The sequence below is a fragment of the Lactuca virosa genome, chromosome 4 (assembly GCF_052849685.1).
Source record: "Lactuca virosa cultivar CGN04683 chromosome 4, Lactuca_virosa_CGN04683_v6, whole genome shotgun sequence".
NCBI lineage: Eukaryota > Viridiplantae > Streptophyta > Magnoliopsida > Asterales > Asteraceae > Lactuca > Lactuca virosa.
The window spans coordinates 35,581,089-35,593,869 of NC_136429.1; the positions used below are offsets into that span (position 1 = coordinate 35,581,089).

General features: G+C 34.1%; 1 protein-coding gene across 1 annotated transcript; it reads right to left on the reverse strand.

The window, feature by feature from the left end:
* Positions 1-4,086: 4,086 nt before the first annotated feature.
* DOT5 (C2H2-like zinc finger protein) lies at positions 4,087-6,071 on the reverse strand. The gene is made up of 2 exons (XM_079046865.1): positions 5,211-6,071; positions 4,087-4,699 (listed from the first exon to the last, which is right to left on the reverse strand). The coding sequence occupies exons 1-2, from the start codon at positions 5,670-5,672 to the stop codon at positions 4,220-4,222; spliced, it is 942 nt and encodes a 313-aa protein (XP_078902991.1). The 5' UTR covers positions 5,673-6,071; the 3' UTR covers positions 4,087-4,219.
* Between the last annotated feature and the right edge of the window lie 6,710 nt (positions 6,072-12,781).

Sequence of the window (12,781 nt, forward strand, 5' to 3'; positions counted from 1 at the left end):
CGAGAGACCTCGATGTTGTTGTTGTTGTTGTTGTAGTCATCTAGCGGAGTATAGATGACGACCACAAACCTTTCTAGACAGTCCAGTGGAACGCTAGCAGGTTCGCAACCTGTAGGTGTTGGTGAACTATATGTTCGCTGGTGTACTCCATACCCCTCATGGTTGCCTTATTTGACATAAATTGCTGAGGAATCCCTAAAGCAGTGTTGTCACTCTGATGAAAATCCTTAGACTGGGTCCCTTATGATAGGTGTTTAGGGACGTAAAGTGAGGATAAAGGGAACGAGTAATCAGGGTTATTGTTGGTTGATGAAATTAATAAATTTATTATTGGTTGATGAAATTAATAAATTTATTATTGGTTGATGAAATTAATAAATTTATTATTATTTGTGGGTTGAAAACCCTAAATGCTCACCAGGCTCCCAAGCTTGACCCACTTAGTTTTTTATATTACAGGTTCTGGACCCAGAGCATAGTTGGATGATGATGAAGGATTTTTGGATTATAGACCAGTAGATGTAAAAATCTGTTGTAAAGCTTATAATATATTGTTTATGCTTTTGGTCTATATCGGAACATGACATCCCGAAGTTTTGATATATAATGAATATATATATTTTTTTAAGAAATGTTTTGATAAATTTTTATCATGTTTTGTTTTGGGGACAAATTCCGCAACATCTTTTAAAAAATTTCTCTGATTTTATTTTAAAAGCATAAATTAAATCGGTTTTTTCTGGCCGAGAAATTTGGGGATGTCACATAAATGAATGTGTGAATGAATATATTAGGCTAGAAAAGTTACAATTTTGCCTTTTTTTCATACAAAAAAAATCAGGTTTTAACATAGTTAATAAGTATTTACAATACATAGTTAATAAATATTTGTGAAATGAGGGTTCTTAAAGTTTTAAACTTTTTTGGGTTCTCATTTTGAATATATATATATATATATATATATATATATATATATATATATATATATATATATATATATATGCTGGAGTATATTTTTGAAAGACAAATTAAAGATAAAAACAAACAGATGAGATAAGAAAGTAAAAGCAATAGAAGTCCCAGATAGGAAGGTTAAACTGTGTGTTTGCCATGCTCGCTGCAGCACATCTTAAATTAGTTTAAAGCTGTAATAGATAAATAATTTTTTATAATGCCTGCAACGTATTCGCGTAGTGGTTATGTATATATATTTTTGTTGTTGTTAGCCTGTAAAGAAAAGAAAGGGTAAAGCTTTGGGTGAAACCCCAAAAGCAGTAAGACTATCAGTGGTCCTTCGTTACCTTTCTGACAAAATACTCGATCAAAGTGTTAGTATTAGTAGTATCAGTCCTCTTAACCCCAACTCAGATAAAGACTGCAATGGATCTCTCTATGTGTTTGGTGTGTGTGTGTGTGTGTTTGTTTGTGTGTGTATATATGTTTTGTGTGTGTGTGTGTGTGTGTGTGAGAGAGAGAGAGAGAGAGAGAGAGAGAGAGAGAGAGAGAGAGAGAGAGAGAGAGAGAGAGAGAGAGAGAGAGAGAGGTGATGCAATTGCAAACCTAAGCAACAGTAAGATCTGTGATAGTACTTTAGAAATGTCTGCTAAGTTTACAAATGTTAGCTGCAGTGATCATAGAGTTCACTTGACCACACACACTCTCTCTCCAGATCACTTTGACTCACTCACTCTGTGTTTAGGGTTAATGTTCACCAGCTGAACTGGGACTTCCAACATAAATTAATGCATCACAGACAGATTTATGCATGGCTAGCATGCATCACCTTTTTGTGTCCTCTCTCTCACTCACACACACGTACACAGAAACTGTCTCCTTGGTTGAAGATTCATGAGATGCCCAATACCTGTACCCACATGACATAAGATGTTAAACTTTTGCCTTCTTATTTGAGTGTCTCGATTTTTCTTTAGGAGGATCAACAACTTCATATTTTTATTACCTAATTAATAAGTTTGAAATATAGATGTAAATTTTTTTTTAACTTTACAACTTGTGCACGATTGTCCGGGCCCATGATCCGAGATTTCTACCCTTTGATAGGTATATTTAGGGGCACCTTAAAGGTCATGTGACAAATTTGTTGTGTGTGACATATTCATGTGATCAACTCTAGATTAGGCGACCGGGGTGCACCTATATAATAACTACATAATAACAGGCCTTAAAACATACTTAATATCCTACGCAAAGGTAAACATACCTAATATCTACGAATTCTTTCCCTTCAAACTTGATCAACATATCAAACTTGCTTGTCATGTCCTTTACAGATTCCCCATTCACCATTTTTACAGAAAAATTTAATATTTGTTTTAAAAACTGGGTTTTGTTGCTTGAATTAATAAGAGTCAGTGATTTCACTTTCAGATTAACGTATTTCGATGATACAAATGAAATCTTCAATTGGATAAAACTCAGTAGAATTCAAGAACAAAAAATGAGAGAAATCATGATCTTATATGCACCAGAATAATGACCAAAAACGGGTATATCACCCCTTGGACACTGCTTCCAGGGGCGTTGCCCCCATGACCCCCGTGGTTCAGGGGTTCTGCCCCTAAATAAAAGTGTACTTTAAATCTAATTAAACTCAAAAAGTGTGCATTCCGCACCATCCTTATTTATTCAATATTTATCAAGATCACATTGGTCAACAAGTTAATCTCATTAAATTTAAATAATATTGGTGATACAAATCACCAACACATCTCAATCCAGATAGAAACCCCGTGTCGACCCTCACAAACCGTAGAATCATAATCACAAATATCAAAGGGTGTGTGATTCTATTAAGTTAGCTTTGGTTACAATGATTTCAGCTGGAAAATTTGGAAGTTGTGTAATAAGTCTATTTTCAAGGCCAAGAAGGTTTGTAAGGACCATATTTTTTTGCAATTAGATTGGTGTCGTATAATTGGGGGTTGTTAGCCCATACCTCCATTAACAAATCGTTACTCCATTTAGCTCTACTCTTAAGCGGCCAAAACCTTTACCTCATAAGCTAAAGTATTTGTTCTCTACACCTTGCCTAAAGTCGAATGATTGGTAAGCGGAAAAATTGCTTTAAACCCTCTATAATTCCTTTGTGTTAGCCTCTGGCTAGCCTGTTTAATTAATGAATCGCCTTTTTCTACACAAATAATAATAATAATAATAATAATAATAATAATAATAATAATAATAATAATCACAAAATACCAAAGGTTTGTGCAAGGTTGCAACCATAACAAAGATTTTCTACATTCCTATCCAAACTGTATTTAACCTTTGATAAGAAGTTGAATATTAATAATCATCCAAAATCTAAGAAACACCAATTTGACACCATGTTTACCAACCTTCTTTGTAATGTACACGTCCCCAATCTTCCCGAATTTATTGAAGACTTTCCACATATCTTTTAAGGCCAATCCGTAGGTAAATTTAATCAGCAACATTTTAAAACTATACTAATAATATATTTTATAAACTCTATATGAATAATTCCCAAAATTATTCTTGTTGTTAAATTTGGGGCCCTTGATATAAACAAAGGAATGTTAGTAAATGCATGTGCATATATTTTTTAATACCAGATTAATTTTATACAATATATTTCATACATCTGTGCAATATACGAAATTAAATAGATGATTATTTCATAAGGATTACATATATAACAGACCGATTGAGTGGAATAAACCCAATTCATATGCACTAGTGACTTCACTCATAATACAGTTTATGTCTAGCTTGGCACCAAAAGTTAAACATTATCGACGGTTAATATTTAACTTGCCATGAGTTTAGTCACTCTTTCTCCTCACACCTCCTATGTCCATGCATGTTTTGTTATCAAAGGGAAACATTTAATTCTCCGTAGTTTAGAATATTTTTACAGTTCCATGCAGTTATTTTTTAGACGTTACATAGTTTAATTTTATTTTCTTTAAACCCGAACAAAAAGTATCCAAACAAATGGCTATAGATCTAGGGCAAAAATTGTGGGGACTAGGAAAAGGACAAGGCGTCGTGGTGAGAATCTAGTCTTCTCTAATATGAAAACATATGAATCCTTACAAAAGCTTTCCAAAATTGTTCTAGCATGCATTTCTCACTGATATCATATAATAGGAGCAATGCATGTGTGCGTAATTAAGAAGCAATTTGGAAATAAACTGTCACTAATCTGTTTACATAGAGAAGTAGAGTTAGTAAATCATGGAAATTTTAGAAAGCTACCATCATGGTCTGCATTACTACTTCTCTTGTCTTCTTCATCAAGAATATCGTTTTCATCTACCTCAATTAAGTCTTCAGAATTAATGTAATGAGGTGCATGACCATTTCCAAAGGCATGAACATGGTCTTTAAGAGACCTTTTGTGCTTAAAATCCGATCCACAAACACAATACCATAACTTCCCACAATTCTTCTCGTGAGTCCTCCAATCACCTCTTACTGCAAAAGGCTTCCCGCATTTTCTACACCCAAAGGGCTTCTCACCATGCTTTCTTTTGTAGTGTGTTTGAAGCGTCCTGAAGTCTTTGAGTGGCTTCGATCTGGGGTGGTCTATGTTGTTCTTGCAACCCTCCGCACAACAGTAACAAGGTAATCTCAGCATTGATGATGCAGGTTTTGTGCCTCTTAAGGATTCAGGACCTTTTCTGTATTGTGATCCATGCCCCCACATATGCATCTAGGGAGTATATATATAGAAGAAAAATTATTAGAAATAACAGAAAACACATAAAATTACAAAGACCATGATAATATCCATAAAATAGTAAATATATAACTGAGAAAAAATAAGTTATTTTCGAATACGGATCAGGAGAAAAAAGTTTAATACAGATAAGTACACTTAAAGAGATATCGAGAATAGGAAGCAAACAAGGGAGAAGTACTTATAATTGACAAAGCATGTTAAAAAGGCTTATCTAAAGTACCAGAAGGTGAAAATCATTCAACCTAGCATTAAAAAAAAAGCAACTTAGGAGAATTAAACACCAGTATTTTCTTCAAAAAGAAACATTAGTCAACTATTTTTCTTCACAATTTTACCGTAACTCTGCAAAATAGTCGTGACTTGCTCACAAGTCTTTGTCCATGTGCAGCAATTAATTAGTACGTAGAAAGACTACAATGGCAGAAAGTTTAATTAGTTAGTTAAAAATATATTCCCCCAAAGTCACATCCGGAGAATCAACCTGCATGTTGTTGTAGCGGTTGAATGTCTTGTTGCAAACTGTGCAAGAAAACTGTGTAGGGCCAACCATGATTTGTGCTGTTGTGGGGATCCAATACTGTAAATGATCAACTGATATGCTTATGTTAGGATTAGTGGAGAAGCTGCTGGTGTCTCCTTCTCCTACTGATGACGCAGTTGGTGGTTGACCCATGTGAAGTGCGACTGTTACACCATCGTCGCAACTATCAGTAGTACTGTTATTGAGATTTAGTTTGAGGTTAAGATCTTTAATAGGATTTCGGTGAAAGGAGTAGTGTGAGGAGGATGAGATATTTGAGTGATGATGGTGGTGATGAGAGTTGTGGTATTTGGATAAGTCATGGTGTTGGGCTTGTCCAGGAGGGCTAAGAGAGAGTAGAATCGAATCCTCATCCACTTCATCACCATCCAAACACCCATTACTCTCGCTTGTTGTTGCCATGTTTGTAAAGCTAGACCAAGTTTGTCTTTACAGAATGTCACATATTTAGGGTATGTGCATTGCTAAAGAAGAGAAGTTGAAATGTGAAAAAAAAACACACACACAGAGAAACAGAGAGAGAAACTGGAGCGGAGAGAGATCCAAGAAGCTGGTTTGATGCTTTTGTAAAAAGACAGTCATGAAGATGACACATACATACAGACATATAGATAAAGAGGTCTCTCAAGAAAGAAGTATTAAGATTTGGGTGTTAGTAGAGAAAACAAATCATCATCATGAGAGAGAGAGAGAGAGAGAGAGAGAGAGAGAGAGAGAGAGAGAGAGAGAGAGAGAGAGAGAGAGAGAGAGTTTTAAGTTATGACTATTGGCGGAGAGCACAATGGATCGAGAGAAAAACGTTAAAGAAGGTATTAAAGAAGATAAAGGAAAATAAATTCAAAATTTTTTGGGTGGAATCATGATATGATGCAGCGATTGAAAGAAAGAGAGGGAGGCAGTGTGCACGTGGAATAGGGATATAAAAAATTTGGAAGGTGATTGTTTTGGCGTGTATAGAAATGGGGGAGACAAGGACTCGGCAAAAGACAGGTGAGAAAAAAAGAAACTGCACTACATAGAATGGTGTACCAATCTCATTTACCTCCATTAATTTTCAATTCCAATCTACCCAATCCATCATCATATACTTAATTTCACCTTATACACATAATAAGTTTCCTATATATAGACGAGCTTAACCTAATACTTTTTACTAGCTTGTTTTCGGCTGATCAAAGTAAGATCAGAGCTTCTTTTCCTTCTTTTTTGAAAGCCTTTAAAGTAATATCGAATTTCAAAACTCTTGTTCATCTAATATCATTAAACCCTGCTTAAAGATAATACCTGGACAAATTAAGTAATTAATTACTCTATATTATCATGAAAAGTATCTTTATAATTACAACAACAAGCTCCACCAAATATCTTTAATTAGTGATGAGCTTGAACATTTTGTCGGATCAGAAGTTCGGTCTGTGATATATAAAAATGGATGATTAATGATCTTTCAAATTTTGTGTTCGATAACTCGTTGCTAAATAATTAAAAATACTTAAGAAGATGTAAAGCAAACATTTTGAATGGTATACACGAAACAGAAAGACCTAGTTCATAGTTGTCTAGTTGAGTGTTCTTTTGCTAATTCTTATCAGCCTAATTAGCTGTTGATTTCATTACTGACTGCCAACTTAAGTAATTGTTGAGTATTTTCGTAAATATACTGGTTCAAAATATATATACGTTTAATATATCAATGGCCATTCTTATATGATTAATTAGCCAAACTCAACCATGTTTGTTATCATCATCATTTGTATCAAACAATGAGGCATATAAATGGAAGTTTCTCTCTGTTCCACTAAAATTGCATATTTTTTAACAAAAATTCACTCCAGAGCCTAACCCAGCAAGCAGAAGCTGGAATCAGGCTAAAAACAAGAACATATACATAATAAGTAAGGCAAGTGGAGGGCTCATCCACTCAGTCCACTAAAATTGCATGACATGGCTTGGTATAAAATCTAACAAAAGAATTGGAATATAGGAAATTACCAAGTTAACCTCGAGTAAAATCCCAAGCTTCAAGGGTAATTAAATTAGTTCTTGTAGGTAAGAATTATTTCCAGAAATAAAGCACCACGACAAATCTTACCATGTATCAAAAGAATTATTATAATTTTATTGATCGGACGAATGTGTAAATATTTTTGTGGGATATTTATTGTATGTATTATGTATATGTATTCACTGTACATTCAAGCAACGAAGACAGGTTTATCAAGTACTCTCCATGACATAGATAGGTATCTGGACCATGGAACTCCTTGGAGAGCTACTGTTAAAAGGCAGGCGTGAGTCTCTCTCTCTCTCTCTCTCTCTCTCTCTCTCTCTCTCTCTCTCTCTCTCTCTCTCTCACACACACACACACACACACACACACTCACTCACTCACAGTCCCTCACTTTTCTAGTTAACATGTAAAGGAGATGTTGAAAGAGATGTACGTGCCAGCAATACAATGATGGAAGATGTTACACTACATAGTGCAAACCAAGGATCCATCAAATATCACACAAGCAAAAGTAGCTAGTACGTACTCTTTTAATTATTCGTAGTCTTTTTCAATTTGTTAGTCACATGAAAAGTCTAATTCACCAATATTCACGATTTGATTTGACACATTGTTAGATCAAAGTAGCTTGGTATCGCCTAAATTGCAAGCTTATCATAATTTCTTGCTACTCGTATATAACAAGGATGATCTGCAACAGACGTATATGCATCAAAAAGGACAGCTGCAAATGGTATAATGAATTGATGTAGGAACATGTACATCCTACAAAATACTAGTAAAAATTTCAATATACCAATGCAGGTCAAGAAATTAAACATTGGTTGTTTTGTATTAGTGTGACGTGTCTGTGCGTCAATTAATTGAGTTCGAGTGACTGAAGTGAATAATGATGGCATATGTGCACGAAATGATTTTTTTTCACCTGAAGAACACACAACAATATATGGCTCGCATCTATAAAGTATCTCATGAACAATTATATGAAAATTGGTTGATATTGGTCTTGGCAGATTAATAAAACCAATATTGTTGAGTAATGATTCAAAAGGTAATTGTAATTAATAATTCTTATTAGTGGTTAGCTAATTTGTTGGATAGTGTGGTAGATTTTAGCATGATTGTTAATCCCGATCTTTATCTTAAGATGAAGATCCTACAATTTTAAAATCTTACGAGCAAAAAACGATCTCGATCACAAACAAAGATGTATATTTGTACTAGGAATTATACTGGAATCTTAAGATCTCCACTAGGATCTGAAGATCTTAATTCGATCTAGTCCCCCCACTTTAGTTTTATATGTAGCTGTGACTCAAAAAATTATTCGTTCAATTAGAAATCGAGAACATATTGCACGATGTCTCATAGAGCATCAAAAGTTCATTCTTTCATCTTGAATTACATAGAGTATCGTGATACTCATGATATTCATTTGTAATCTTATGTCTTTGGTTGTATATGGTCATGAAGATCATGTTTTTTTTAAGATTTTTCTTCCTAATTTTTATAGTCTACAACAATAAGAATTGCGGTTCATGCTTAAGAATTTAAAATCGATTGTAACGTTAATGTCTTAATCAACATCAATACTACATACACAGGATTTTGCTAACAAATTTCGAGACTATTCATTTGGGTAGGATCTTACGATCCCTATTAGATTTTACGATTAAGATTTTGAAAAAAGTAAAATGATCTTTAGTAGGATCTTGATCTTGATAACCTTTAATTTTAGGGGTTTGTTCTTAAGCTTCCCCTACTTTCCTTTTTTCTTTAAATAGATAGATTGTTTTCTATTTTTTCGTTTATAGAATTGTATGGTAAAAATACTAATAACATGTATGTTGTTTAAAATAAGTTAGTCGATATATTATTAAATTCTAAAGATTTTATTGGCTTAAAAGTATATTACTATAACACTAAATAAAGTGTTAACAAGCAAGACAATAATTTATTTATCCATTTAATATTTATCTAACAATCAACAAGGAACTTTTGTATCTTTTAAACCTTGTGTTACATAATTAATATTAATATGTAAAAAGAAGAGTTGTAGTAATTAAGATTAGTAAATATAATACAGTTAAAATATCAACCTGTTATATTATCACTACAAGAAATCATATTATTGTCGGCAACACAGACTTTTAACGGTTTGGGGACTAAATCCGTGTGAACCCTTTCTGGTAAACCCCATCATTTCTATCAATCCTTCCGATCGAGACTCTAATCCAATGGACGGGGATCCATTTCGCATAAAGCCAATAGCGGCGATATCAAAACCGACGATTTTTGTCGCCGCTATTTGTCGAAAAAAATATGCGGCATAATTTCCCTCCACAGTTGTAGTCGCAATTGAATAGAGTCGCCGCTAAAAGTTTTGAGGTCGTCGATATTAATTGACGCCGGTATTGTTTGACGCAAATAAGCAAAAGCGATTGTCTCTCTTTCCGCTTTCAACTTCTAACCTTTTCTCTCGTTTTTTCTTCCCCATTTCGTCGATGAGTCACGCAGCATCGATCGATTCAGGCCAACGAGGACCACCATGCCTCTGGAAACTCCCCACTGTGACATTCTGACGAAGGGGAAAAGAAGATACCGGCGACTGTAATGTATCTCCGGTGACGATAGGGCATCTTCTCTGCATTTCTCTTTCGCTTTCTCTTGTAACATCAATTTCTAGCTTATAATCATGATCAGTGTTGTAAAACTCGCCGAGTTGGCCGAGTACTTGTTCGAGTACTCCCTACTCGGCCCCTTACCGAGGCGAGTTACAGAATCCGAGTACTCCCCAATCGGACCATTACCGAAGCGAGCAGTGTTTTAAAACTCGGTTAACTCGATGATTAATATGTATAATATACTTAATGATTTATTATGCAACACACACGTGTGATTATTACTACATATATATCTTAAATTTTCAGCAATTATTCATGAAGTGAGATCATTGTGTGTTTTTCAGTTTTTTTGTATTCACATGTATCTAATTTTGTTATATATTTCAAACAACTTATGATTTTTATTTATGATTTTTACATATATAATTTCCCTAAATATATTTCTACATGAATTACCGAATCTGAGTACTCATTACTTGACAATCGGTCGAATAGGTACCAAGTAGCCAGTTCTACAACCTTGATCATGATTAATTGCAAAAAAAATGTCAATTTAAGTTTTTCTCAACACTTCATTGTTGGTTGTTACTGTCACCGCCGACCATTGTTGTTAGTGCCAACAAATACGACACCACTACACCATCAATTGATTTTCGGCCACCACAGGTTCTATTTGTAATTGTGTTTATCCTCCAAGTACAAGAAATAGCAATGTACTATGGTTTTTTGTCCCTAGTCTAAAAATAACAATGTACTTTGGCATCAATAAATGCATGTTGATTTGGTAATTGTGTTTATGTCCCAAGTACAAGAAATAAAAATGTGTTTTTTGGTATTTCTTGTATTTAAGTGCAATAAATAGCAATGTACTTTGGTAGTTTTTGTTTATTTTAATATTTTAGCTTATAAGTTTATGTATGTTGTTATTTATTATGTAGTTGGAAAATGTTCGTGCAATGCTCAACGACCCGACGTGTAGGAAGGAACTTTATGTGTTTTTTCAATCAGAGAAACCAAAAAGTGATGATCAAGTAGGAAACGAGGGGAGCAAAGATATTGGTTCGTCGGATTAGTTTGTGTTTTGTACGTTAGACTTGTTGTGACATAACTTTATAACACTTTTGTTGTTTTTTTTGGTATTTGTATGAAATTATAACACTTTGGTACCTAACTGGATGTCGTTATGTAATTTTTTTTTCTGCATTTAATGCTGTTAGGTACCGGTTTTTCTGCACACAAAAAGTGTTGATTTAAAAAAAATGAAAAATAATATTACCGGCGATATTATTACCGACGACATATACTATTACCGACGAGAGAGGTATTACTGGCGACAGTGGGCATTATCGATAACAGTTATTAGCGGCGAAAAATATCTTTAGCGGCGACATTTTAACCAATAGCGATATGACAGTACCAACTCCTTTTTGTAGCGACGTGTCGCCGCTATTTCTTTTACCGACGATAAATCCATGTTTTAGTGACGATTTTTATCGCCGCTAATGTCTTGTTTTCTTGTAGTGTATTAAAAATTAGTAGGCATTGTTTAGTATGAAGGAATGAAATCATGAAGAAATAAAATGGACAATGTAACCGAATGATCAATAAAAATAAAAAATGGTATGAATCCATACATTTTATTGTCTTATTTGATGGAAGGAAAAGAACAAAATAAGTCATTAATTCAATCTTATTTTTTCTTATTAATAAAAAAGGTAAAGAAGAATAAAGTTCATAAAGAAATAAAAAAAGAAAAGAATGTTAATTTATAAATATGGATTTTATTTAATTAAAAATAAATCGATAAATAAATTGCATTTTAACATATTTCATGTTATTTTTTATTAAATTGTTCGAAATACATATTATTTGTTTTGAAAATTGTTAAAAAGAATTATCTAGTTATCTAAAACATTAAAAAATAGCAAGAACAAGATATATCATGAAATCTTATATATATATATATATATATATATATATATATATATATAGGTTCCGTTGAGATTTAAAATAAAATAGAGATCTTGAGATTCAACATCAGCCACGTAATTCACATCTACCGCCACCACTACCACCACCTTTGCCACTAGCCGACCCCATCACTGACACCTCAGTCACTTAAACCATTGTTACCTGTAACATTCATTTTTTGGTATGTCTCTTCTTAACCCTAAGTGTGAATTCTTTTCTTTTTGGCCTTCAAGCTAGTACGCAGGGCGTACAAGGTGGTACGCTTAGCGTACTAGCCCGGAGTGATCGCACCTTTGGTCCACGTACGTTGGGCGTATATTGTGTACGTATAGCGTACGTGTGGTTAATGAAACTTTAATTTTTAGGGTATTGCACCCTATTTAAGCCATATTATAGCTTTATTTGGTCATGTTTAGACAACCTCCATCCCCTCTTGTCCAGAAATCAAAACCCTAGTGAGTTCGTGAGAGTTTTGAGCCATAAAGAGTGATTGCTGGTGCTTTATGAAGGAGTAGAAGAAGTGAACCATTTGGAGTTGTGCTTGGAGCTTGAGGATCTGAGATTTGTTCACCATTTGCTATCCTTGTGAGGTAAAAAGCTTCCATCTTGCTAACCTATGATGTTAGATCTAGTTTTGGTGCCATTGTGTGCTTTTTGAGACCATGGAATGATTGTTGAGCCTCTTGATTTACTCCAGAAGTGATTGATGGTAGATCTAGGGTTCTTTTTGTCCCTTTGTGCATAAAAATGCAAGCTTTGAGGTGTTTATGGACTCATGCATGTGTTAAGACCCTTTGTTAAGTTCTTTTGAGCCATAGAACCCAATTAAGCCATGCATGCACGCAAAGTTGCCAACTTTACGTGATAAACCACCTTAAGGAAGTCAGATCTAAGTGTTGGGTTGA